Below are 26,027 nucleotides of genomic sequence, written 5' to 3' on the forward strand. Positions count from 1 at the left end.
TCATTGGTATTCATTCAGTTTTCAGGAGGTTTTTCCCCCCTTTCCAAAGTCAGAGGCAGACTGTGGTGTGCCCAGTCCTCAGAGCACTGTAACAGAGAAGCACCATCCCTTCCTTTTGCAGGATCTCTAATTCTCCATTGAACAACTTGTTCGCCATAAGAACAACTCGAATACTAGGACAAGCAGGGAAAGAAGAAAAGGTCATTCTACAGCCACAGGGTAAACTAATACAACTAGCAGATCTTAATTCCCTTTGGCCTGACAACACTTCCCTCACCCTTTAGTGTGCAACTCAAAATGTCCATACCTGCAAAACGTTTGAAATACAGCTTATTTAGTCTCTGTGGAAAACAAAGGGAAAAACTCCCATCATAAAATCTCCTATGACAGCTCCTTGAAAGTCAGCTAGTGACCATAACAAATCCCTTCTCCTGCTCTCAGCTAGGATATTAGCCTCCTCTGACTGGGTGTTTGGTGGCCACGAGCCACACGTTGGAGTCCCTCAGGCCTGATGGATATGAAACTCTTGGGACACTGATCAAAGCCCCAGCATCTACTTCCCCCAGCAACACCCACATGAGTGTAACTCACCACAAAGCCTTTGCAATGAGGCCACCACCATCAATCAGAAGGTCCAGCTTAAGCCTTTTCAGCACTGAGACAAGGCTATTTCACACACAGGTTCTCTGTTCACACCTGCTTATCAAGGAACAGACAGCTACAGGTACTCTTTGCAAGACCAGAGGAAGTCAGAGGCCAGACTCCTCTGATTTTAAGGGCTACAAGAGTGTGGAAGGCCCAGCCATCTGCAGGAGGTCCTTGTTGCCACCTGGGCCAGCACCACCTACCCTTTCACCAGACACCCAGGAGATTAAGGTATCTCAGCTTCTTTTGTGCCTGCCCTTGACACAGCAGCATTAGTTGTCTTCAGCTTTACAGTGCATCTTGCAGCACTTCTCCAGAGAGAAGTCTGGAGGAGGATGTGTCCCCAGCCCTGTGTGTCAATATACTGGTGCTACACTGGTGTGCCAGGGGAGTTCCGTGGTCTGAAACACCACTTTGAATTTAGGTTGGGTTTGTTTGTTGCTGTTTTTGAAACATTTTTTGTCTCAACTGCAGAAAAATAGTATTTTATATACATATATATAAGTTCTGTGAGCTGTTTTCATGCTGAGAAGCAAAATGAACATTTTAAAAGATCAAATCAGAAGAAATCTGAGTATTCTTAGTACACCCAAATATCACTGCTTTTTATAAACAATAACCTTATTTTCATTTAAAAAAAAAAAAAAAAAAAAATTCAGCCCTGAGCCACATTTCCTTGCTAAGGTCCCGGCACACCTTTCCATGGATCCCTGCCTTTCCTGGTTTAAGCTCTCCAGCACAGCCTCCTGTCTCCTCAGCCAGAGTGAAGCACGCAGCACAAGATGCTTTGCATGGCTGTCACGCACCACTCGGGGAGCGAGGAGCAGCCTCAGCAGAGTAATGTTGCCACCAATTTGCTTATTTAAAAAAGCTTGGAAATGTCGCCACTTGTTACACGCTGGTATCCTTAATATACTCGGGAAACAGTCATAACTCCTGCCTGAGGCGCCCGAGAACTTCCACGAGCACCGGCAGAGCAAAATTAATGATGCAGCTCAGTCTAGGAGTGGCGGCATTTTAATAGTGGGTAGAGGAAGCCTTACAGAGTGCCAGCTACTCTTGGAGAAGTAAATGAATTAACTCACATCTGTCACACGCTTTGAGATATTCCAAGGAAATGTTCCATAAAAGCCGACTTGTTATTAAGTATTGCTGACAAAATATTGTTTTCATTAATCTTCGTCTTTGATTTTCTGTTTGGGCTACTCTCACAATGGCCTTTTGCTTGCTTTTACTGTTGGTGATGCGGGCTCACCCACACACCATTTCCAGAACCTATAGAGAATTATGTCACTGCAAGTTATTGATTGTGTTCCAACTTGGATTCTGCTTTGTACAAGCTCTAATTAATCCATACTCATGCCATAAGGATGGCTCATCTGACTATGGTTTGATCAACCAGCAGAGAAAGACAGAGTCCCTATCAGTTACATCAGATCCTTCCAAGAGAAAGGTGCACCTCTCCAATAGCTTTGTGTTTAGGCAATATGGGGTCTAGGCTGTCACAAACTATTTTGATAGAAATAAATGTCACCATTAAAAAAACCCAAGAAAAGCCAGATTGGTTAATATGTTTCAGAACCGTGTCTAAAGTTTGTGCTTAAACAAAAAAAAAAAAAAGTCCTACGTGCTTAATTTTAAAAAGTCACAAGATTTTTTTGGATGAAATGCACTCAGAAGACAAGCCAAAAGATAAGCAAAGAAAATAAAGAGATAAGAAGATAGCAAAGAAGAAGATAAGCAAAGAAAACCTGTTGTTAAAAAGGAGAGATTTTACATGGGTTGTCATGTTTTTGTGGTTTCAAGCCCAGTAAGTAGAAAAATAAAATAATGTAACCTAAGAAGAAGATTCTGCATGTCTCTCATTTAGCTTACCCAGCTTTTTTGCTGTGCTAATTTGTACTCTAATCAATTAAACTGTTGAATAACGCATTGTCAGGTGGTATTCAAGTGGCATAAATAAAGTAGTTCAAGGTTTCTCTTAAAATCCAAATTCCTAGCAGGAATTCCTCGGCAAAAACACAGCTTCCAAATGCACAATAAGACAGACTACCGTCTCTCTCATGCAAGGATACGTGTCACACTTACATTTTATATCAGGATTAATGCCTTTAATATTTTCCCCGTTTTCTCTGCTGAATCCCATCTGCAGTAACAATTATTGTCTTTCTTTTTTTTTTTTTACCTAGACACGCTCAACTTTTGCTCCCATTTCACCCACTGAATTCTGTGCTGAACAATAATCACCAGCCCTACAAAGGCACGATTCGTCTCTTGGCACCGAGGAATGAATACACATTTCCACCCTGTCCTAAGCTGCGTTTAGCTCTCCAGGGACATTTTTTTTCTTTGCCTTCCAATTCTTGTGGCTCTCCTCCCTTTTCCTCCTTACCGCAGGGATTTTTCAAACAATTAAACGCGTGTGGGTTTAATTTAAACCTTTTCTTACACCTTCTACTTTTAAGGGCGCACGGGGCGCGATCTTCCACCGCTTCTGCGCTCCCTCATATGGAGTTGTCGTTCCCCATTCCAGCGGGAGAACGGGACAGCGCCTTGCCCTGTTTCTCGCCGCCCAGGCGGGACGAGGCGAGGGGCGCACGGCCGCGGGCGCCGGCGGCTCGGGAAGCGCTCCGGGAAGCGGCGCGGCTGCCGAGGGGCTCGGGAATCTGCCGGGATGCAGGCGGGATCCAGCCCCGCGAGGGGCGGGCGGAGGGCGGGGAGGGGTCGGCGCGGGGGGCGCGCAGGCGGGGCCGCGCCTGGCGGCGGGAGCGCGCTCGGCGGCGGGAGCTGCGGTCCCGCCGGGGCACGGCCGCGCCGGCCATGGAGCCCTCGCCCAAAGACGGCGAGAGCGCGGCGGCCGCGGAGCCCAGCCGGGGCGGCACGGCCCCTTCCAGCGGGGTGGTGGTGCAGGTCCGGGAGAAGAAGGGCCCTCTGCGCGCCGCCATCCCCTACATGCCGTTCCCCGTGGCTGTCATCTGCCTCTTCCTCAACACCTTCGTGCCGGGGCTGGGTAAGGATGCTGCGGGAGGGAGGGAGAGAAGGCGGCCGGGGCGCGGGGTCCCCCTCCCCACCTGCGGCTGCTTCGCCCCGGCGGGGCCGCCCGGGCTGCCGGACCCCGCCGCGGCGGCAACTTTCCCCGACGGCACCGCGGGGAGGGATGGAGGAAAGGAGAGAGGCAGGAGCCCCTCCGCAAAGTTTCGCGTCGGGGGCCGGGGCAGCGCCCTGCGGGGTCCCCGGGGAGCCGCGGGGCAGCGCCCGCACCCCACCGAGTGGAGCGGGCGAGAGTCGCGTTTCCCTCGCACGGCAGCGGGGACCGGGGCTGGGGCACCGGCCCGAGCCCGCTCCGCCACTGCGGGGCAGCGCCGGTGCCCGGCGCCGAGGACAGAGCATCCCCCGCGCCTTCCGACCCCTCCGTTCTCGCCGCGCGGAGATCGTGCGGATTAGAAGCGATTCCGCTGTTCGCGGTCTCGCGAACTGTGATTTTAGTCAGAGGACCAAAGCTCACGGTGACCGCACCACTCACTAGCTAAGGCGAGCTTTCAGAGCCCACCGTCCCGGGTTTTCTATGGAGACCCCTGGAAAACGTTAGAACCGTTGTCCAGAGAAACTGGGGATCCGCAGTTTCTCAATACAAAGTCTCTACTGAGCTCATCCTTAAGATGGGCTGCATCCTTTCTATATTTCCTTTTCCTCCTCTTTAATTAGGAATTGCTTACTGTAACAGGAGCCTACAGTTTGAAGACTACGAAAGCCCCTGGAACACAAGGCTAAATGCCAGTATTCTAGCTGAAAGCAAAGTAACCACCTTAATAAAAAAAACCAACAAAATAATCCATAACTTATTAACCCGTACCTCAAGTCTCTCACAGTCCGTTTTTGGCTGCTCTTTCTGCTACTGTGACCACTGTAGAAGCCTTCCTTGTGATACAGGAGTATCTTCCACCTAGCCCTACTTTTAAAGAGCTACTGCCTGCCTTTAATTGCTTCATGTGTTTCAGGTGGCTTAATTCTTTAACAAATCTGAAATTCTTAAAGTTCTGATTAAAGTACAACCTAAGTGTAGGTGGGATAGTGTGTGCAACATGTACAAGCCATTGCTATTCCAGCGTGCTGGCTCTGAACCTGTGGATGTATTCCTGAGGAAAACTTGCACCTTTTGGAATACCTCTGGGTTTTCCTGTGGAAGGACTGGTATGTGTGCTTCCAGATGCAATGCATTGTGCTCAGATGTGTTGTTCGCACATCCCTTGTGTGCAGCCATCTGAAGAACTTGGAGTGATGAATCAAAGGCAGACTCTGGAGTTGAGTGCTGTCATGGAGTTTTAGGTTTCCTGAGGCTTAGTTTCCCACTTCAGAGAGAGAAGTTCGAAACCAGAGTTTTCAAAGTGAGTGTTGTTTTCTGTTGGCATAGAAGACACCACATCTTCACTATAGATGTACAGGAAAAAAGCCTGACTTACCACGCCCTTTTCCTCATCCGAATGATCTGACGCTTCACACTGCGCTGCTTTTCACAGCACGCTAGAAAACCCTCCGTGTTCTCCCTTCATCCTGCTAGGGTAGACCCCCATAAGTCATCCTCATGTGGGAATTGGCTTGAAATGTGGCTCTCTGCCCAGAGTTCTTCTCTGGCTGCTGCTGCTGTGGGTCTGCCAGAGGTAGCCAGTGTTGTGCCTTCCCTCACACGGAAGGTGCCTAAAGAAGGACAGTGGATAGCGCTTCCTTCCTCAAGGTGAGTGTTCAGGGCTCCCAGCCCATGCTGGTTGAAAGCTTGGGAGTTGAATCTGGACTATGCAGCCGTGTTGGTTGTGTAACCACTGACAGGTTGGACCAGCACAAAATGGTTTTAATTCTATTTTGGGGGCTTTTTTTTACAGGCGGAGATTTTTTTAAAACTTGTTTTCCCTTGGATGCACTGATTTCAGCAGTACGATCTGGCTGGCTGTACCACTGTTCCTCCTGGTACCCTGCTGCAAAAGTAGCAAAACAAACAAACTACAAATCAAAAGAAATCCTTCCCTGTGGCATCCCCACAGACTGGCAAAATGCAGTGTTGTGGAGATACATCCCAAGCTCTGTATGCAAAGCATGGCACTTAGTTTGTACATAAATAAGCCATTCTGTTAATGAAGTTGCTAATTTCACATGCATTTTGAGCGAAAACTTACTCTGAGATGATACACCTGACTAGAATACAGCTATTTACAATCTCAGCCACATCCTGTCATATATCACAAAGCCCACACACAAGGGGAAACAGGAGGATCACGAATCTACTGGCAGGAATGTTCAAGGTAAAAAGAGATTTTGTGTCATTGTTGCACTTCAGCCATCTCAATGAGCTGAGCAACACTTGTAAAATAGATAAGATTTGCAGGACTGTGAAGTATTCACATCAAGGATGTGAGCCTGTTCCCCACGAAGTAAATGGCAAAATTCCCATCAGTTCTTGTAGTCCAGATTTATAACATGTTAAAATGATGTTTCACAGGCTTGCTGTGTATTTCTCCCTGCTTAGTTGGAGAGTGTGACTGTGTTTAGGTGTTAATGGAAGTCCTCTATTTCTCAGTCCCTAAATTCATCACTCATCTGTTTTGCATGTAGTTGTCATTCATGTGTAGACTCTGCAGTGCAATTGCAAAGAAGGGTCAAAAACCACCAGGGCAGACAAGAAAATGGGCAACATTGAATAAATCAAGTTTTCCACTGCTTGGAGACTGGTGCATTTGAGGTTTTCATTAGTGCCCCATGCCTCAGAGCAGTGATATCCAAATAGAAATTGCAGTCTGATGCAGGCTACCAAATCCTTGGGCAGACTCTCAGCATCTGAAAGCCTCTACTTTTTCAGTTAAATTATCTTTGCTGTGGTATGGAAGTCACCTGTGAGGGTGAAATCTGAGAATTTTAAATATCTGGTTTATTTTTCCTTTGTGCTATTTATGTTCTGCAGTAGTACTCTATTTGGACAGGAGAAGTAACACTTTCTTTTTGTTTACAGTCAGTTTATTTTTTTCAGTTGGTTAATTTTCAGGGTTTTATGTAATAATCCAGAACTGCAGGTTTTAAGATGCATTGTAAACTGGGTTTTAACTACTCTTTCCATACATGTTACAAAAGATGTAGTTCATAGGAATTTTTTCATACCCAGGGGATATGTTAACTTCTGCCTTGCCAAAACTTTAAATTCAGACCAAATGCAGTGTAAAAAATCGTGATTAGCCCATCTACTTGTAATCTGTTTTGCAGAATAGCCTTGAAATTACACATTCCCTCCATTCACTGTGATAGGCGCAACCACTTGGAAATGTTTTGGATCAGTTTTCCGTGGTCCAGCACAGTCTTTCTCATCTGTGTCTAACAGGGCTGTAGGACTGAGCTTTAGTGAAGGTGTCCCAAGCTCAGGTTCATAAATGGAGGAGATAATAAGAGAGGAAGGTGAGGGAGGAGTCACCGGGTGCTGTGGCAAAAGCCATCATGCCCTCCAGCTCCAGCTCTGCCACAGGCATTGCAACTTCTGGTCTGGCTTTGGGTTTCTGAAGCAGGCTCTGAGGCATCACGGCCAAATCATGCAGTGATGAGCTCTGGAGAATGGAAGATGATGCTGTCAGCAGAGGTGGAAGTGTATCCAGTTCTCCCGTTCCCGCACGATTGAGCAGTGTGCACCTCCAGCCCTGCAGATGGCAAATGGGAGAAGGGCTGGCCGTGCCCTTTAGCTGGCAGACTGTGTTCTCTTGGAGCTGCCATGTGCCAGTCAGCGTGGGAGAAGTTCTGGCTCCTTGTCATTCCCGGAGCTGATACATGGGAATCTTGCCCTCCTTCCTCTCTGCTCTTCCTTCTCTCGACATCACGTGTGTGGGAGGGGGTAAACGAAGGGGAGGGGGGGAACTTGAGGGAAATGTGAGAAGTGAGTGAAATTATCTGAAAGTCGGAGGTATTCTCTGAGATTAATGGCTCCTGTCAGGAAGGGGGTGGACTTTTGGATCACAGCCTGCATTACACATGTACACTATTTTTATGCAGAGAGTAATTGAAACACGTAGCATAAAATTCTGTTAGTGCAGGATAGGAGAGCAGCCACCAATGTGCCACGAAATAGCCCGTGGGGGAGTTCAGGAGTGAAAGGCTCTCACGGCAGCTACAGAAAGAAGGGGTGATTCCCAGCCCACTGAACTTCTTTCTTCCGTGGTTCCACAGTGCAGCTCTCCCGTTCCAGGGTGTGTCGGCTCCGTACCACGAGTCTTCTGCCATCTGTTTATTCAGTCTTGATAGAGTTCAAGCACCATACCTTCAGCTGTGTGAATGTGGCTTTAATATTTGGTTTATAGAAGCCAAGCATCTTCTCATTAGAAACCAAGGCTCTCCTGAGCAGAATGAGCTCTCCAAAGAGATGAACAGAAGTACAGAACACAACACTCGAGAAAATTGAAGGGATAAGATCTGCATAAAATTACCAATACTTATTTTATTTTTGTGGTTGGAATGGTAAATAGATGCCTCAAGCAAGCATCCATTGCCTTCATTATTGAAACAAAGAATTTCAAGGAAAAACCACATTTTGTTATCTATGGTAGAGCAAACAGTGCAAAAAAGAAATTTGGGCTTTCAGACATCTGTGCATTAAAATCTAAAACTACTTTTGGTATTGATGATCCTTTTAAATATCTTTTTTCTTATACACATGCAATCCAATGAATCTGTGTGATTTACAAGCTCATTTGTGGAAAACAAAGGTTTTCTCCAGTGTTTGTGTGAATTTGTGTTTGTGAACTTTACTGCTGCAGTTTTTTAGCTAACATTGCCTTTCAGCCTGTGATGCTGGTAGTCTGCAGAAACAAGCTGTTTGTTCATGGGACCGTAATTAAACAAAGCAAACCTATTGCCAGTAGACTTCACTCTGTCAGGTTTTGTATTTTCCACTGAAAAGGTCATGAAGTTCTTTATGGTGATTTGTTCTTGTGCTTGTGCAAGGTGGGATATGAGACCTGCAGTAAAATGTGTGCATCCAGGCTACTGCTCCTTTACTGGTACTGGTGGTATCAGCTGTAGATCATCCTCACAGTGGGGTAAAGTTGGGCACAAGAACAGCTGAATCTCAGGTTTCTGCACCTGCAGGTCTTTGTTCTTTTCAGCAAGTAGAAGACCATTAACTTCCTCTTTTATGTTATTTTGTTTTATTTTTATAACAGAGATTTAAGTGAGAAGTCTAGTTGTATTACATAACTTGCTTGGCTGATGGTATTGAACAGTCATTCCACAATCTAACCACCACTTGGTAGTCTGGAATATTTTTGTGCTGTGAAGTGTCTGGACCACCTAGAATGACAATCAATCTTGGAAAACTCAAAAGAGGTTCACAGATAATTAGTGATCTGAATAAATGCAAAAGTATTTCAAGTTTGTAGCTCCTTGGTCCAAATATTTAGTATTCTTTCTGTCCTTTGGTTAGTTTTTGCCTCTAGCTTCTTACAGTTGGTAGAAGTCAGCTGTTGAGCTCCGCTTGCATTTTAAATGACTTTTTGGTTCATTTCGCTGTCAAGCTGTGCATTAACCCAGCACTGCAGCCTTTGAATTGCTGTCAGTGCCAGACCAGCTAAAATGCAAACAAGTTTCTCTGCCTCCCTCATGCCTTCTGTTTCCACCAAAATAGAAGACAAAAGAAATGGCCAGGGACGTTTTCGTTCAGTGGTTTTTGCTCACTGCTGTTGTTGGAGCAGCTCTGTGGAGATATTCATTACTTAATGAACACATAAGGAGACAGGGTTTGCTCAGCATCTTGTAATCTTGTTTGTTATTTAATGCAGTTTGGACAGATGTACTTGAAGATTAAGAGTGAAGGTGGGAGCAGGCAGCAGAAAAGAGCTGCTAAATGGCCAAGTAAACCAGCTGAATTTTAAGGTGGCTAGAAAGATGTTCCAGATGAAGGGTGTGACGTGGAGAGAAACAGAATCAAGTCCAGAAGGAGAAAAGTACATTTGCAGAGATGCAGCAAAGGTGAAAAGGAGTGAAAGGATTTGAAGGTAAAAGTAACTTGGATGAGGAGAGTGCTTTTGACAGGTGAATTTTTCCTAGTCTGGATAGCAGGAAGGAAATGAATTTTCTCCTGCTCTGAATCAATGGGTGTTGGAGAGATTTAGAAAGCTTGATAAAGCACCATTGCCTGCAGCAGCTCGCTGCCATTTAATCTCTCCACCATGAAAAGAACTTTGAGAGTTTCTGTAGCTGTTCAGGATCATAAAGGGAGGAGCAGGAAGCTGAAACCAGGTTCCTCAGGCTCCTGTGTGCAGGACCCTGAACACAAACACACCCGCAGTTGGCAGTGGCTGGCACAAAGGTGAATTTTAGAATCTGTACCCAGTTTTGAATTTTGTGGAGAAGCAAGTGATTGGATGGTAAAGGGATTCTCCAATAGTCCTAAGGTTTGTAAAAGAGACTGGAGTTTGCAGTTATTTATGAAAACTTATATTCAGAGGTAACCTGGAAAAGAGAAAATGAAGAGAGCTTTCTTGTCTTATTTTCAATAAGAAGTCAATCCGACAGATGACATTCTTTCTCCTGTCTTCGGACTTGTCTTCATTGTAGAACTTTACAACTTCCAAGTGACACAGTTGCAGCACCATGGTGGATGCCTACAGACTTGGCTGTAGCACTGTGCAAAGACGCTGGTGGAAGACAAAGCAGAATGGACTGTTTCATTTGGAAGGGACCTACAGCTACCACCTTGTTGCGGTGACCCAGCCCACTGCGGGGCTGGGACAGCATGATGCCAATCAATCCCAGCCCATCCCCTGGATGCAGTTTCCCGAAGAGGCAGACTCAGAGGGTGGGTCGAGGGGCGGCTCAGAAGCCAAAGCTGCACCCCCTGGGCGGTGCTCGGGTCCAAGCTGCCTTCCCCGGTTCGGGAAAATTCCCGGTTCCTCGGTTGTTCGCTGGTTCTCTGTTATAACTCCCGCCTCTCGCTTTCCCCCCAGTGGCTCTTGTTAAATTGCATCCTCCCCCTGGCTTGTAACTCATTGGTTGTTTTCCCCTTTCCCCGCGGTTTTCAAACTCTCTATAATAATGAGGACAAGCCTCGGTGGAGCATCCCATCGCATTCCATCCCTTCCGAGCTCGTTTGGTTGCGAAACTTCTAACAATAAACCTGTTAGGAGTCACACCCGAACAGCCTCTCTCTTCCTTTGTCACTGAGCTAATGTGAGCCGATCCCATCGGCTCCTGCCATGTTCCCTGTGCAGAGAAGCCAGCTAGCCAGCCCAGCCAGCAGCTCTTTTCCTGATAACAAAGTTGCCCCAGCGACGCACAGAAGAACACAGCTGGACTCGCTCTGACCTGGGGCACCCAGAGTTGGTGCCTCGAGCACAAGAACTGCGTTACCATCTTGTCCAGCTGCCTGCCCAATTCAGGGCTGACTAAGTTAAAGCATATTATTAAGGCCTCTGTCCAAATGGCTTTTAATCACTGACAGGCTTAGGGCCCAGCCTCACAGGAGAAATAAAAGTTTGTGTCATTGACCTTGCTTTAGAGATTGCAGGAGTGTGAAACCTGAATTTCCTTGGTTCTGCTGAAGATAAGGAGGTTGTTCGTTAAGGGAAGAAGTTAATCCCTCTTCCCCTTCCTAGGGTTTGTGAGCATTTATGTTATCTGTGGAGGCCTAAAATGAAAATACTGTAAGAACTTGAGAAAAAAATCACATGCCATTCTATCTAGTTATATTTCACTTGTTGATTTCTCGTGTTATAAACTTAGGTTTCATTCTGTGTAGAGTCAAGGAAAAAATAAGTGGACAGAACTCAAATATTTGATTTAAAATACTCATTTCCACAGTATGTTGTCTCTCCATATTACCACTTAGAAGCTGCTCCCAACCCTTCTTCCTTCAGCAATGTAGGCCTTGTAATAAAGACAGTTCAGACTCAGTGTTTCCATTCCAAAGGAGTTACAAATCAAACAATTTCTCTCTAACTACTTGACAGCATCTCAAAAGGCCTAGCAATGCAACCCCAACTCACACAATATTTGGTGTTTCCTTAGAACCTTGTCCCCTGAGGCCCTTGATTAGATGAGAACTTTGCTTTCAGGAAAAGAAAAAAATGTAACTCTTACGGCTGTGGAGCAGGATTTGAAGATTATCATCCTGTCTCAAAAGAAAAAAAAAAAAAACCGAGGCCGTGGGAAGAAAGAATGAATTGCCTTTTTCTTTTTTTTTTTTTTTTTAATTCTCAGTTTTGGGGAATCTGAGTGATGATTTTTCAGCACTGAAGGATGGCATATGATCATGAAATAAAGTAAATATAAATGAGGTAGTTGACAGAAACTGATGGGCGATACACTAACTTAAATTAAAAGTCCCGGTGTAAACATACCCAGAGGATATGCCTGGAGTGGATCATGGTCAAAACTTGTCAGAGGAAATGGTGAATACAATCAATGTGGAACTCTTGGAAATATAATCATATTCTCTGCAGGAGTTCATCGTGTGCTGCATTTCCAACTTCAGAAATAATGCTGATACAAGGAATTGTGCAGGGGACTAAGGCCATCTTTGGGAACATGAATTTAAACGAGACAGGGCATTATCCAGCCTCTCAGCACGTTGTTATCTGGGCTGAACTCTCAGTTGGCCACAAGCATTGGTGAATACCCACACAAAACTTAAAAATGCTTTGAGACTGTGGATAATAATCTTGTTTTAGTTAAAACACAAATAGGTTTTTAAAGAACTCAAAAGGGCTAAATGGTCAAATTAATCTTGTGATTGTGTTGGGGAAAAAAATTCAATTGGATCAAACAAGAATGTTGTTTTAAAAAAGTGTTTGTACATTTTAACTGTTAGTGGTAATAAGCATTTGAAGAACTGAGATTTACTGTTGACTAATAGATTATAATGAGCCATTGTTACAAGTTCACTATGTTAAAAAGTTCAGGAATTTCACAAAGTATGAATCATGATGTTTTTGTGAAAATATTTCACCTGAAATAAGCTAAATGATCACATTAGTATGATACTGCCCAGCTGAAATAGTTTTCCTGGTTTAAGTGTAAAATACGTATTTATTTGCATGCATATCTATTACATATGCCACTATGTGAGATCATGGCATTAAAGGAAAGCCTTCTGTAGGTAGAAAACCATTTGTTGTATCTGTTTAAGAGCATTTATAAAACAATGGATTTTATATTTCATAAATTGGCTTTGTTAATTTGCTATTTTAAAAATACTTGCAAGACCTCTTCTGTTGCCATGACAATTTGATTTCCATAAACATGATATTTTGGATGTGACTATCCAACATTGTATTTTCTATGCTGTGTGGGGAACAGAGATGGTAACTTGGCCCCACAGAAATCACAATGCAGAGTGGCCCATAGAGTCAGACCTCTCACTGATAGTGGTCAGGACAAGTTCATTATAGTAAGAAAAAATAAGTTATATATATTTATATTCCCTGTAAATTAGATTTTTTTTCATGTCTTCTTGTGAACACTGTTTTGGAGTGAGGAGACTTCAAGTTTCCACTGAAAATCGGTTCCAAGAATGTGAAGACTAAATTCTGGCTAAAAGTACAGCTGGACCTTTTTGGATCTACACACACAAGGCAGCTGTGAGGACACACAACTCTCATTGCCCTGCAACACACTCTGGAATTGCTGTCTTAGTGAGAGGGGTTCACAAAGGATTTAGGATGGTGAGAAAGGAATGGTCAAAAATTGAGACATTTGTGAGGTGTAGCCAGAGGAAAATCCCTCCCTGGCTGAGGGATCAGCCTGGTTCCCCATACTTCCCTTCTGTGTTTTTGAAATGATTGAGACAAAGCAGACTCATTTCCAAGTTGATTTGCACCAGACTAGTTACTGAGTAATCCACTGAAAGACTTGGAACATTTTCTCCAATGTAGTTAGACAATTTGATGAGTGTGGATTCTCTGGATTGGGCCATTAAATTACCCCTCTTGATCTGTTTAATTGTGAAAGCATTGCCAGATCTTCCTGTGTGTTGTCCAAAGCTGATGATGCAGTTTTTGCTGCCTGTATTTCTGCTTGAGCTCTGCATCCAACAAACTGATCAATGCCAGGGAAGGTTTAGCAAGGTTTTGACAAAACAAGAACTAAACTTTTTAAAAAACAATATTTTAGACTCAGCATCACGGGATTTTTTTTTTTCCTCCTACTGAAATTTCATTGTGGCTGCAGAGAGCTGGTGGGATGGTTGTCTCATGTAAAAGAGAGAAAAGAGCACAGGGACTACAATCATTGTCAGTTGAGAGTATAAAAACAGTCTCTTGTTTTCCTCTTTTAAAAGTCAGAATGTAATTTTATACATTGACTTGCATGTGAGTACTTATTTCACTTGGTCCCCCACACATCCCACAGAAACAATGTGGAAATGGATTCTCCTGACTCCCTGAGGTGATCTAACTTGGTTCTTGTTTTCTTGGTCAGCTGTACATGGGGAGCTGATTCTTGTGCCTGGAGAGCCAACCCCTTACATCCCGTATTGCCCCAAAAAATCTGTGTGTTTTTACACCCACCCTGCAGAGGTGTGGACAGCTGCACACGTGCAGAGCAGAGCTTGAACCAAGCCATGGGTGTAGAGAGCAGAATGGGGGGGACTCTGGGTTCAGGCAGTCCATGACACCAGCCCATCCTGACCCAAATAATGCCTTTGCACAACGGTGCCAATGAGCAAATGCTCATTTCCATCAGAGCTAAGCCTCAGTATTTCCACTTTGGATGGTAAATTCAAGGCAGTGCAGTTAAAAGTAGGATCTGTCTCCTTGTGCTGTGTGCAGCTGACACTTAGAAGAAGCCTGTGGTGGAGCTGGGAATGGAGTTTAGAACAAGCGTTAGTTCCTGGAAACCACTCTTGCTCAGCAATTACACAGGGAATCCTTCTCTTACTGAGGCTGTGATGATTAGAAGTTGTACTGACACAAAGAATAAAAGCCTTTTCTTCTGTGTATTAACTAAAACATGGTATTTTTGGTACAATACGTGTGTGTCTGTGTTCTGGTCTGACATCAATGCTTTCAATCCACCAGATGTTCTTTTGGTGTTCATTTACTCTCTGTGCCAAGGCAGAACTGCACAGAGAGGGTGTCCCCTTTCCAGTTGCTCTGTAGATTCCAGGTCACACTGCTTGGAACACCAACCCATCATATGAACCAGTGCAAAACAGGTACAAAAGGTTCCTGTTGCAAGCCTAACTCGCTTATTAGAGCTGAGAATCCACAACTTACAGAGCAATGTGGTGTTGAGCCTCTAGAGCTATTTTGTCTCACCCCTGCTCACCTCTTTTGCTTCTAGTAACATTGAGCTGGCCCCTTGAGTTTACTCCTGTATTATTTCTGTAAAGAAGAATTGCAGAGCTGAGCTCTTTGCCCTTTAAACCAGGGAAGACTCTTCCCAAGTTGCAGTACCACGCTGGACACTCACTGAGAATTGTATGCCTCAAATTAGCCAGCAGCCAAAGCTAAAAATCTAGTTTATGCTGCATCATAAAACTTAATCTGCTTTCTCCCTTACGAATGTGGGTTTGTTTTAAATATTTATGACACTTCATCACACACTAGAAAATGTTCTGCAGTACATTTTGTAAAAGGAACGATACCTAAATGACATGACAACTTACTCCAGTGACTGTGATTTAAATCTTTCCTGAGAAGTTCACTATTTACTGTTGTGAGAAGTGCCAAGTAGGTAGTCAAGCAGTGTTTTCATAGAATCATAGCATCATTTAGGCTGAAAAAGATCTTTAAGATCATCGAGTCCAATCATTAACCCATCACAGCCACCCCTAAACAGCGTCCCTAAGTGCCACATACACGTCATTATTATTTCAGTAGCTCTGTGAGGTGCAGACTACACTCAAGTCCTGTTATGATCCAGAAGGGGATGTTATGATATGAAGGAGGAGTTATGTCACACACTTATGACTGTCTGTAATCTGAGTGGAGAATTCAGGGGAAATATCCAGATTGTCCAGGAAGTTGGTGGCAAAAGTGGCAAGAGAATCTACACAGACTTCTTGCAAAATTCAGTGCCTCAAATAATGCAGCCACACTTTAGTTTCTATTAATCTCTTCCAGGAAAACTGTTATTAATGAACTACCTCCATCCCTCTTGGACTTTGTGTTCATTGAGAGGAGAGGTGTTGTCTGTGCCATGCATTAATAATGCATGTAATAAATGCAGTAAATAGGTAGGATGGACAGAGCAGTTTTTAGTTTGGATGTGCTGGTTGCTCCCTCACATGTTTCTATGATCTGCTTTATGCCTGTGAGAGCCACAAACTATCTTGCACACACATGAGGGGCTTCAGCATTAACTTTGTAACTTTTAGTTAGTGTATGGCAAAAAAGAAAACCCACACCAAAACCCAAAGCCAGACAAGCACAGGTACAGCTCAGGCTTGCCATTTCCAAGAGCACTGATTTATCCTGTGCTTTGTAGTTCAGTATTAACCAATATTTGCAGTAAGTAGGCTTCGTATTCCTTCTTGTTTGCACCACAACTGTGTGAAAAATGGGGCATTACTGTGACCTCTAAATAATAAAATTATAAAATATATTATTTCTGCAGCTATGTAGGTGACCACAGCACTGTACAGACAATGGAAAAAGTCCTTTCCCAGAAGACTGTGATAGAAATGTAACCTCAAGAGTCAGATCCAAGTTAAAAGAAGTCATAATAAAAACACACAATACAGTGTAATGAAAAGAAAAACATTTCCTGGAGCTGTATGTTTAAAGGCAGAGTTTTAAAGGCACAGTTGGGACTTGTTTCTTAGCAACAGGGCTCATCTGAGCCCTGCAAACACTGTCATGTTGGAAAAAGATACCCTCCAGAAGAAAAGCAGTATGAAAAGAGCTAGAAACATCAAATTTAGATGTCTTCCTGCTGTTGCAGGAACATTTCATCAGTATTGCAAAGCCTTCAGGCAACAACAAGGTCATTTTGATAAAATGTAATTATCAGAACAAAGAACTCATCTTTACTTCTGATGCCTTGAGAGGCCTCCTAGAAACAGAAACTAGACAGGAGTAAGGGAATAAAGGTAGGTATTTATTGGAAAGGCCTTCAAAGGTACCCCCTGGGGAGCCAGAGGCTACTGCCAAGATGGACCCCAAGATGGACAACAGGTCACGAGTTCTTCACACCTTTATAGGTTTGGTTCATTTGCATAGCAGGGTTAATTCTCCAATTAATGCTTCAGTTAATGATGTAATTCCCCCCTTTAGAGGCTTTTTGGTTTATACTTTTTGGGCCTAGGATGGTCTGAGTGTCCTTGGAGAGCAGGCCCAGAGAGGCTTTGTTATGTCTACCTAGCATGAGAGAGCAGAAATTAACAGGCTACAAGAAACTTCAGAGTTACACACTGGGCAGTACAGGATTTGAAAAATATGAAAGTTAAAACCTAAGGCATCACTTCTCTTTACCAACAGGGACGAGCTGTAAAAGCATTCTTTAAAAATAGGTGCATTGGTATTACCATAAACCACAGTTTAGGTCCTGCCATCCTCCTGTATCCATAGTAACAGGGCTGTATTCTACACCGAGGGCACAGGAGTCCTGCAGAACAAAGTCCTTGCTCTGTTGTGCCCCACACTGGCAGTACCAGAAGTTTCAGAGGAAGATCTGTAATGAACAAGAGTTAAATCGTACTGGCCTGTAGGAAGAGCTCCTCCTAAAGGAGTTGATTAGCTGGCTGGTACACCAAAGCAGGAGAATTTTAATTGGTATTATTTAATCAAAATAGCTTAATGGCAAATGTTTTTATTGGGCATATTGGATGGGGTTCATGTAACCTGTGCACCTGAGCTGGTTGCCTTTATAGTGTGTGGGGAGGAATTAGGTACTACCAGCATGTGACTCATCTCTTTAAATTAGGTTAAGTGAATCACACCCTCTGGGGGCCTCCGTCTCTTTTTGGTTTTTATTTTTTTTTTTTTTTTGCCTCCAAAGGGTAAGTGGCTTAGATCAAGACACGTCCCTTGCAGATACCTGAAGTTAGGTCAGATGAAAGCTACCCATTATCTGGTTTGCAAAATAAGCAATTTGCTTCAATAGTTTCAAAATACATCAGGCATTGCCCACACATCTTTCTGGATCTCATCTCGTCCTTACAAGAACTGAAGTAGTTCTGACCTCCGTGTTGTCTCCTAATGCATACACACCTGCTGTGTCTCATGGAATCTCTGCATTTTTGAAGCTCAGACCTCCTCTCTTTCTTGTGAGTGCTCAACATAAAACCCTGTAATTTCTATAATTTCCATCATTAGGGTGCAGCTCTTTGGTAGCTCTTTTCCAAAGCTATCAGTGTGATACTGAGTTTTTGTAGCAAGGTTTGGACAGCCGAGCACTGCAGGGAGGGAGGGAGGGGGACACATCTGTGAGAGTATCGCAGAGAGACGTGCATGGAGAGCCCATGCTGGAACTGGTACTCCTGGCAGGAACTGCAGCTTGTGGAGAGCTCATGCTAGGGCAGATTTATCCCAAAGGACTGCAGCCTGTGGAAAAATCAGCACCAGAACAGGTGAAAGCATCAAGAGGAAGGAGTGGCAGAGGGGAACTCCTATGAACTGACCACAAATCAATCCCCTGTCACTTCCCGTCTGTCCTGCACTGCTCAGAGTGGGGCAGAGGAAGAGGAATCAGGAATGAGTGAAATTGAACCTGGGGGTGGAGGGAAAATTAAGGGGCAAGGGTCATGTTTTGTTTCTCACTCTCCAAACCTATTTTAATTGGCAATGAATTGATTTTCCCCAAGTCCAGTCTGTTTCACCTTTGACAATAATTGGTAAGTGATTTTGCTGTTCTTGATCATGACCCACAAACTTTTAAAATCTTATTTTTCCTCTCTGCCCTTTGGATGGGAAGGGGAGTGAGAGAGTGGCTGGGTGGGTGCCTGGCAGCCAGCCATGGGCAGCTCACCACAGCACATCACCAGTTTCTGTCCTGCTCATCCGTAGCATCCCTCCTTAGCCCAGCCTGAAAGTTCAGAGGGCTTTGCTGACTGTGGAACACATTGAGCACATGTTCTCTCAGCACAGCTCATGGTGATATTTAGATCCCTTCCTTGAGGGGTGTGCTGGATGTCCACAATGTTTCTTTCCTTTATGCATTATCTAAGGGGTAGAAAATATGAGATATGCTCCTTATCAGTAGCATTGAGAGCTGCTGTGTTTACCAGTGGGGCTGACAGGTGGGAACTGGCTACTGCCTCTCCTCACTTCACCCCAGCCAGCCAGGATGGTGTCTGGCAGTAATCTCTGGTTGTGACTGATGTAGAAAGGTTTCCTGTCTCACTCTTCTGACTCCTGGGACATTGACATCTCCATCAGAAACGTGATTGTAGCAATTCTACAAACAGTATCTGAACCTTGATCTTGGCTGGAGATGACAGCACCTCACATCAAGAAAAAGCAGAGAAAACCATCTGCTAAAAACTCAGTGCAAAGCCATGGTTAAAGCCAAGTTTAAGTTTAGGGGAGCTCTGGAAAGACTTTGCACTGAACCTGCTGTGACACAGACACATGTCCCGTTCTTCTGACTCTGATACAGGTTTATAACCTACACTAGGAAGAGATTAATTGCCTGGCCACTGTTCCTCTTCAGCCTATTAAATTCTAATGTAGCTGCACAGAATAAACACTTGATAGGACGCTACTGGATCAGCTCTGCTCTCCTCAAGTTATAAAAATCCTCATAAAATATCATTAGCATTGCTTAAACAGGAAGAAATATAAATTATGACAGCATGGGAAAGACATTTCAGATGAACATTCCTTAATATCCTGTGAGATACTTATTTTCTGGTCCATACTTTTAATCCTAATCTGTATATTCCACTATAGGCAAAACCCATGGAGGGCAGCAAGGCTTAACTAGGAAAGCCAGAATTTGAGCAACCTGATAGCTCTTTCACTATGGCCTGAGGCATGATTTAGCCTGGAATTCCTTGATTTCAGTGGGAATTTGGTGCCTAAGTGTTTTCAAAGGTCCATGCTCTGGTTTCTCTGCCTTCCTTCTATCATTCTTCAACAGAAGGAGGAGAACACTGCCATGTGTAATTACACAGATGTACACAGGGGTATCATTAGCAGTTATGAGATGCTAAAATAAAGAGAACTAGATGAAGTGCTGCTCTTGGTCAGTGTGGACATTAGGACAGAAGAGACAGTACATTTAAAACAGAGTAAGTGGAAAATAGACGCAGTTACTTGCATATGTTAAAAAAAATTTTGAAGGATTATAAATAGTTTAGGGCCAGACGTTTGAGAAGGGTAAGAATTATGTTTGTGTTCTCTCCCTGCTGAGCAGTTTGGCTCAGCTGTTAATTTTCACTAACCGGAAAATAAAAAGCACTTTTCTGATAGACTTGTATTGCCTTAATCCCAGATCTAGAAATGAGATGTTTCACATGGATCCCATGGATGGTCAGACTGTGCCTGCCTTGTCTGATTTGTCACTTGTCTGGTAATGACGAGACTGAACTTTCCCACAGCACCAGACAGGTTCTGCTTTGTGCAGACAGCCAGTGTGTCAGCAAATGCACCAGCACCTTCTCCAGATACTCCTTTCTTCCTCAAGGTATTCTGAGATTCAGGGAATTTCCTACCCCACGAGTGGTAATTGCACCCCTGTATTGTCATAGTCTTTGACTGACCTTTCTTCTGTGTGTGTGTTTTGCTCAGTATTAGCTCAATGAGTACTGAGAGGAATTGATCACAATTTTCACTCCATCCAATCCTCTTCCCACCCCGAATCTGGTCTTGCTTTCTGTCAGATAAAACAGTTGAGAAGAGTAAAGAGAAAATTGCAAAAGTAAATACAAAGATTTCTAAAAAGTCCTGGGGCTACCTCTAGTTCTTTCAGGTGACACAGTAAGAGCTGCCAGGGAGCACTGCAGCCTTGAGCTCCCTGTGCTTAATGACCCTTCATGAATCACACATTTAGGCTGGTTTGTTCCACCTACACCCCAGGCCCATCCATGACTCCTATTTTGCCCAGTCACAAGCACCCAGTGCTTTTACTGTGTGCTGAAACTCCTTTTCTACATGAGGAGCATTTTCTGGGTGAGAACTAAAGTGGTCTGCACAACCCTTAGCAACTTCTCATTCAGGAGTTCACCCTGTGCATTTTGAACTTAAACTTCCCTTCTCCCCTGCTGTCCTGTGAACCAACTTGTAGCTTTTCCCTACAAGGAGCTGCTGCAGGACAGCGGTTCCATTTTTAGTGCATAGTGTAATCATTAAGGATGTGAGATCCTACAGTAAACCCTTCTGCTTAGAGTATTGCACTGCCTTAATTCCTTCCCTGTGTCTGAGATAGAGAGGCGTGGTTTGCTGTGGATGACTCTGATGTCCCAGAGGGGTGGTGGTGCTGTTCCAATCCATCTCCAAGAAAAGGAGTAAGATGCAGCTGCTCTGTGATGTGGTCTTAGTGCATCAATGTCTTTGGATTTTGCATGGAACAGACATTTTTCTCTGCAAAATACTAACTGTAAAATTTAAGATAACTTTTCATGAGTGCATCTGGGTAAACAAATGCTCCTTTGAATGACAATAACAGGCTTCTGCTATCAGATTGTTCTGTGTAGCATGGCTAAAAATAAATGCTTATTTATTTTCATTGCAGGCACAATAAAAGATGGCAGAATAGCTCTAATGTGTTGGATTGCTGCTTTTGTACAGTACTGTACTAGAAATCTCATTTTGTAAAATGTGAGGGAAGGAAAAGTGCTACATTTTTAATCACTAAAATTAAAAGAAAAATGAATTATTTTAGCTAGAAACGTGGGGTAATTTAATGCTTAAGTGTAGGAAGTTATAACGACTGTAGAAATACACTTCAGGTACCTGTAGGGATTAGCATAGACGAGTAAGGAATTCCTAAGTAGGAGGAGAACATTGAGGTGTGTAGCAGCACATCAATGTCCGTGCTTACAGAGCACACAGGAGAGCCCCTGCTTTGAGGAGGGGTGTGGGAAGGAGCACTTTTACTGAATTTTGGGCAGGAGAAAGTATTGCTGCCGGTCTTTTTGGTAGTCAGAGCTGCAGGCACCTACGTGTGCGAGAAAAGCATCTGACCTATTGATTAGTCTTAAATAAATAAAAACCAAAATGACACAACAATGGGTTAACTGATGAAGCCTTTATAGATTCCTAATATGGATTTTAACTACAGAAATAAATTGTTACAGCGAGTTACCTTGTGTCACACAGGATCTAGAAAAAATTCGAGGTTCAGATTCAAGGTAGGGGGTTTGTGTTGCAGGATGTCTGTAAATGAAAACAGTAACAGGTTTTCACCAGCTCTGAAAGCAAAGTCTTAGAGGGAAAAGCATTTGAAGTGGCATGTGAAAGGGAACTCTGGCTAGAGAGTAGGTGAATATAAGAAAGGAAAAAACATTTGACTTTATGAGAGAGAGAAAAAAGAAATAGTAGTTGGAGCGACCTGAGTGCATGGGAAAAGGAGAGGGAGGAATTAAATACATTATTCTCCTTTTCTATTTACTTGCAAGCCAGATTGATGGAGAGGTGGTTGGTGGTGTCATCATTAAGAACCATTCACTGTGCAAAGAAATGGAGTTTGATTTTGCCATCCTCATTAAGAGGAGAGGATGTCCAAGCAGAGAAACCAGAAAGAGTGGGCAGGATGCGGGAGAGGTGTCCTAAAGAGATGCAGGAGTTGAGTCACTGGCATAGAAATGGAGATGGCACACGAAGGCTTGAGTGCAGGTGAAGTTTAAAGAGGGCATGGTATGGTGGGAGCAGAAAACAGGGGGAAGGGAATTGCAGAGGCTGAGTCAGCGCCTCTGTGAAACAGGAGAAGGATGGTAACAAAGAGTGAGAGATGCTGAGGACACGGTAGGAGACAGAAGTGAGGCAGATGGCAAGATGCCAGAGAGCCCTAGTGCAGACCAGAGCCAGGAACCAGAAACACTGCACATGGAGCACATGTCCTGACACTCATCCAGACTCTTTGCAGACCTCGGGAGAACTATTTCAGCAGAGAGGACAGAAACCTCATTTGTGAAAGAAGGGAAATTGAGGCAATGTTGCAACACTTCCAAGATAAAGCGAGGGAGGAAGGAAGTTGGTTAGGGGAGCTGGAGAGACAAGAGAAGCTGCATGACTGACACAACTCTGCAGAGGTAGGAGACTTGCAAGAGACCTTTTTCTGTAGTGGGGTAAAGTGCCAATCTCCCCTTAGTTTCAGCTGTGCGGTCCCATAAACCGAATTCACATTGTAGTGTGAATGCTGATACAGTGAGTCCAGGTGGGATAATGAGCTTAAACCACACCTGGCCATTAGAAGCTGGAGAGTCACAGGAGCTAGATAATGAGTCTCCCAGCTGTAGAGCTTCTGGGCACAAGGCAAGCCCAAAGAGCTGCCACCATCACCAGGTGCTGTGGTCCTGCTCAGCTGGGGAGCGAGGAGAGCAACACCATCTGCTGAGCAGAGCATCAGATGTATGGTCCTCATACAGCTCAACAGACTTGCTAAAAAAGTTAGGAAAGTACACATATGCATATAGAATCAATTTTCTTCCATTTCTAATTCTGCTTAAGGAGGCATCCGTGCTATTCATGTTACCCATGTTTGAATTTGACTTATCAACCTCATACCAAGCAGCAGGCATATGCTGTTTGCCAGGGCCTGTTACTGTTATTCAGAAGTACTGTCCTCCTGCAGTTTGCACTTCAGAATTGCTGCCAAGATCAGGTTAGACCTGGTGAACCAAATTAATCCCCAGTGTAATTCTGGCAGTCAGTGGATTTACATCAGGGATGAATCTGGGTCCAGCATAGATGTATTTTTTGGCAGAAGGAAAAGTAAAACAACAGAGGAATGAATCAAGGTTAGATGGATGGTCCATCAGTTGTGCCTTGGCTTCTTGAAATAAGTGTTTTCTTTCTATGCCCACTCCTTCTTTCCAAGGGAATGAATTCCTCAGCTTTCCCTGCTGCTTGTTCCAGAGTCCTGGACTGGGGGAGCCATGCAAGGTGCAAAACGCAGCCCTTGGTGAGTGGGGGGTTACGAAGCTTTTTGAGCTGCTCCAGAGAGCCACAGTACACAGTTCCCCCACCCAAAAAAGGGAGGAGTAGCTTTGGGGATGTTCAAGAACTGCATAAAGAGCTCTTAGGCACAGGGAGAGTCTTGTGGGGTGCAAACACCGCCTCCCAGTTGAAGGTCCTGGCCCTGGCTGGCACACAAGTGGCAAATGTGAATTCTGTTTCCTCTGCAGGACTGGTACTCCCCAAAAACAGCCTTGCTTAGAAAATACCATAAGAAACTGACCCTAGTGAATTCCAGTTAGTCTAATTGGAGGACCTAGAGAAGCAGAGAAACAACGTCTTTGTTTAGGTTGTGAAGTCTTGCGTTGCAGTGTCAGGTGTTACGGTTGGTCTGCTGCCCCCAGTGTGACTTCTGGAAAGGACATTTAAAAGTCTGAATCTCAGCTGCACCTTTTGACAGTGAGATAAGTGCTTCCAGCAGCCCTGCATAGGAACGTTGTACATGTTACCATTGTCCCCAGCGTCATTGTAAACTATTCCACATCAGAATTTTAAAAAAGAGGAGCAGGATGAAACCATGTTCATTTCGAGTTTCTCTGTACAACATTTTTTCCTGGTACACCTCACTCCAGATAAGTCTCCTCTAGCCTCTGCAAAATGAGGTCCTTGAGTCATTGTACATTAGAGGTATTACTTTCATATTTTACTAAAAATCATTATGGGCTCTATTGTGATGCTGAGAGCTCAGTGCTTTGTGATATATACAAAGAAATACATATGAATTTTTGTCTAATGCTGACCAGTAGCTAGTTGGCGGAGATTGGAAAGTATTTGGTAAAGGGAATATCTGTCCTTTGACAGAAATATGTATAAATCAAATGCTATTTTCTGCAAATTGGGAACACAAGAGCTCCTAGTGATGGGGGGGAGAGGGGGGCATTCAGATGAAAAGACGATGTATAAAATCTCACAAGCACATTTACAGGGCTGTGCTTCTGCAGGCCTTGCTGGATACATCCCAGCTGGCCAAGAGGCATTAACTCTTTGTGGATAACCTGGCACCTGAACATGACCCAGTACTCATCTATGTTTGTGACCTGCTCAGCTAAGCTGTGGCATTTCCTTTAGCTTTGCTCTCAGACAGAAGAGGACTAGTCCCTGCAGAAATGATGGTTTAATCCATGTAAATATTTCTTCTAAAGAAGGCCCCCACTTCTGCACAGAGCAGTATTTCCCTTTGGTACAAAAGCATCTCCCCTGAGAGGCTGGCTGAGCTGTTTGACAGGAGCATGCACGGCTCAGGGGAGTGACTTGAAGTTCACCTGTTTTGGTGTGATCAGCAACTCACCAGCAAGTTTTCTGATTGCTGTGAGAGTAATTGCACTTGACATTTTAGAACCAGAGCAGCTTTTCAAAAATAAATTGAGCAGTCATGAAGAGGCCTGTGTTCAAGAGCTGTCAGATGTGGTGGCAGAAGGACGCGGCTCTGGGAAAAGAACCAGAGAGATCAGCTAAGCCTTGTGTGGAGTAGTTAAAGTTACTGAAATACCACAGAATGGCTGGGACTGGAAGAGGCTTCTGGAGGTCACCTAGTCCTTCCTCCAAGTGGGTTAAAGGAGAGCAGGTTGCTCAGGTCCTCATCCACAACATCACAGGACATCTGCTGATGCTGACACATGCACTAGCCTCCATAATAGCCACATTTTCTCATTCCTAATAAGAAATCTTCCTTTTAGAAAACTGTTCTATCTGGGCTGGGTTAATTTGTCTTGGCTGGTACTCATATTCACAGAATCTGTAGAGTCAGGGGTCACCCCAGCCTGCACTATTTATGGAGCCTGGGCTGGGGTGATGTCAGGCACAAGGTACCACAGCTCATTTCTCGGCTGCCAAAAGAGATTTGCTGTTGTTGGTCTCCATGGAACCTTTTCAAGGGGAGCCAGAATGGCTCTGGAAGACTCCAGCGCTTGTCCAAGGAACAAGACTGGTCGTGTGTAGAGGCTCACTCTGGCTTTGTGCTTCAACTCTAGAATTACAGCACCCTCACCAAAGAGGCCATGGGTTGCTGCAGCCCAGCTCTGTGTGGATCCTTGTCCTCCTCATCCCACACTGCTCCATCACGTTTGAATCTGCTGATCAGGGATGGTAATGTGGGAAGTTCCGCTTTAGAGCAATGCAAAAGCTGCATGTATTGTTGAAAATGTTCCCTAATGGTTCTGCTGAATAGGATAAAACATCTTGGTATTCTCAATCAAGTAAACAACCATGAAATGAGATTTTTGTTCATGAACTGTCTGAATCACCTGAAGGTACCAAAGTCAAACTTAGAGTGTAAAGCACCATCTCCTAAGTATTTTGGATGCT

At 44.2% G+C, this 26,027-nt stretch overlaps 1 protein-coding gene across 1 annotated transcript in view; it reads left to right on the forward strand.

The window, feature by feature from the left end:
• Positions 1–3,465: 3,465 nt before the first annotated feature.
• The window catches only part of STUM (stum, mechanosensory transduction mediator homolog), a gene marked incomplete at both ends in the record, with an annotated part of 42,192 nt that continues 19,630 nt past the window's right edge, over positions 3,466–26,027 (forward strand). Inside the window, one exon of the mRNA XM_082302594.1 lies at positions 3,466–3,655. Coding sequence (XP_082158720.1) covers positions 3,466–3,655 — 190 coding nt within the window. The remainder of the gene's footprint in view (positions 3,656–26,027) is intronic.

Source organism: Coloeus monedula (genome assembly GCF_965178545.1).
Source record: "Coloeus monedula genome assembly, chromosome: 2".
NCBI lineage: Eukaryota > Metazoa > Chordata > Aves > Passeriformes > Corvidae > Coloeus > Coloeus monedula.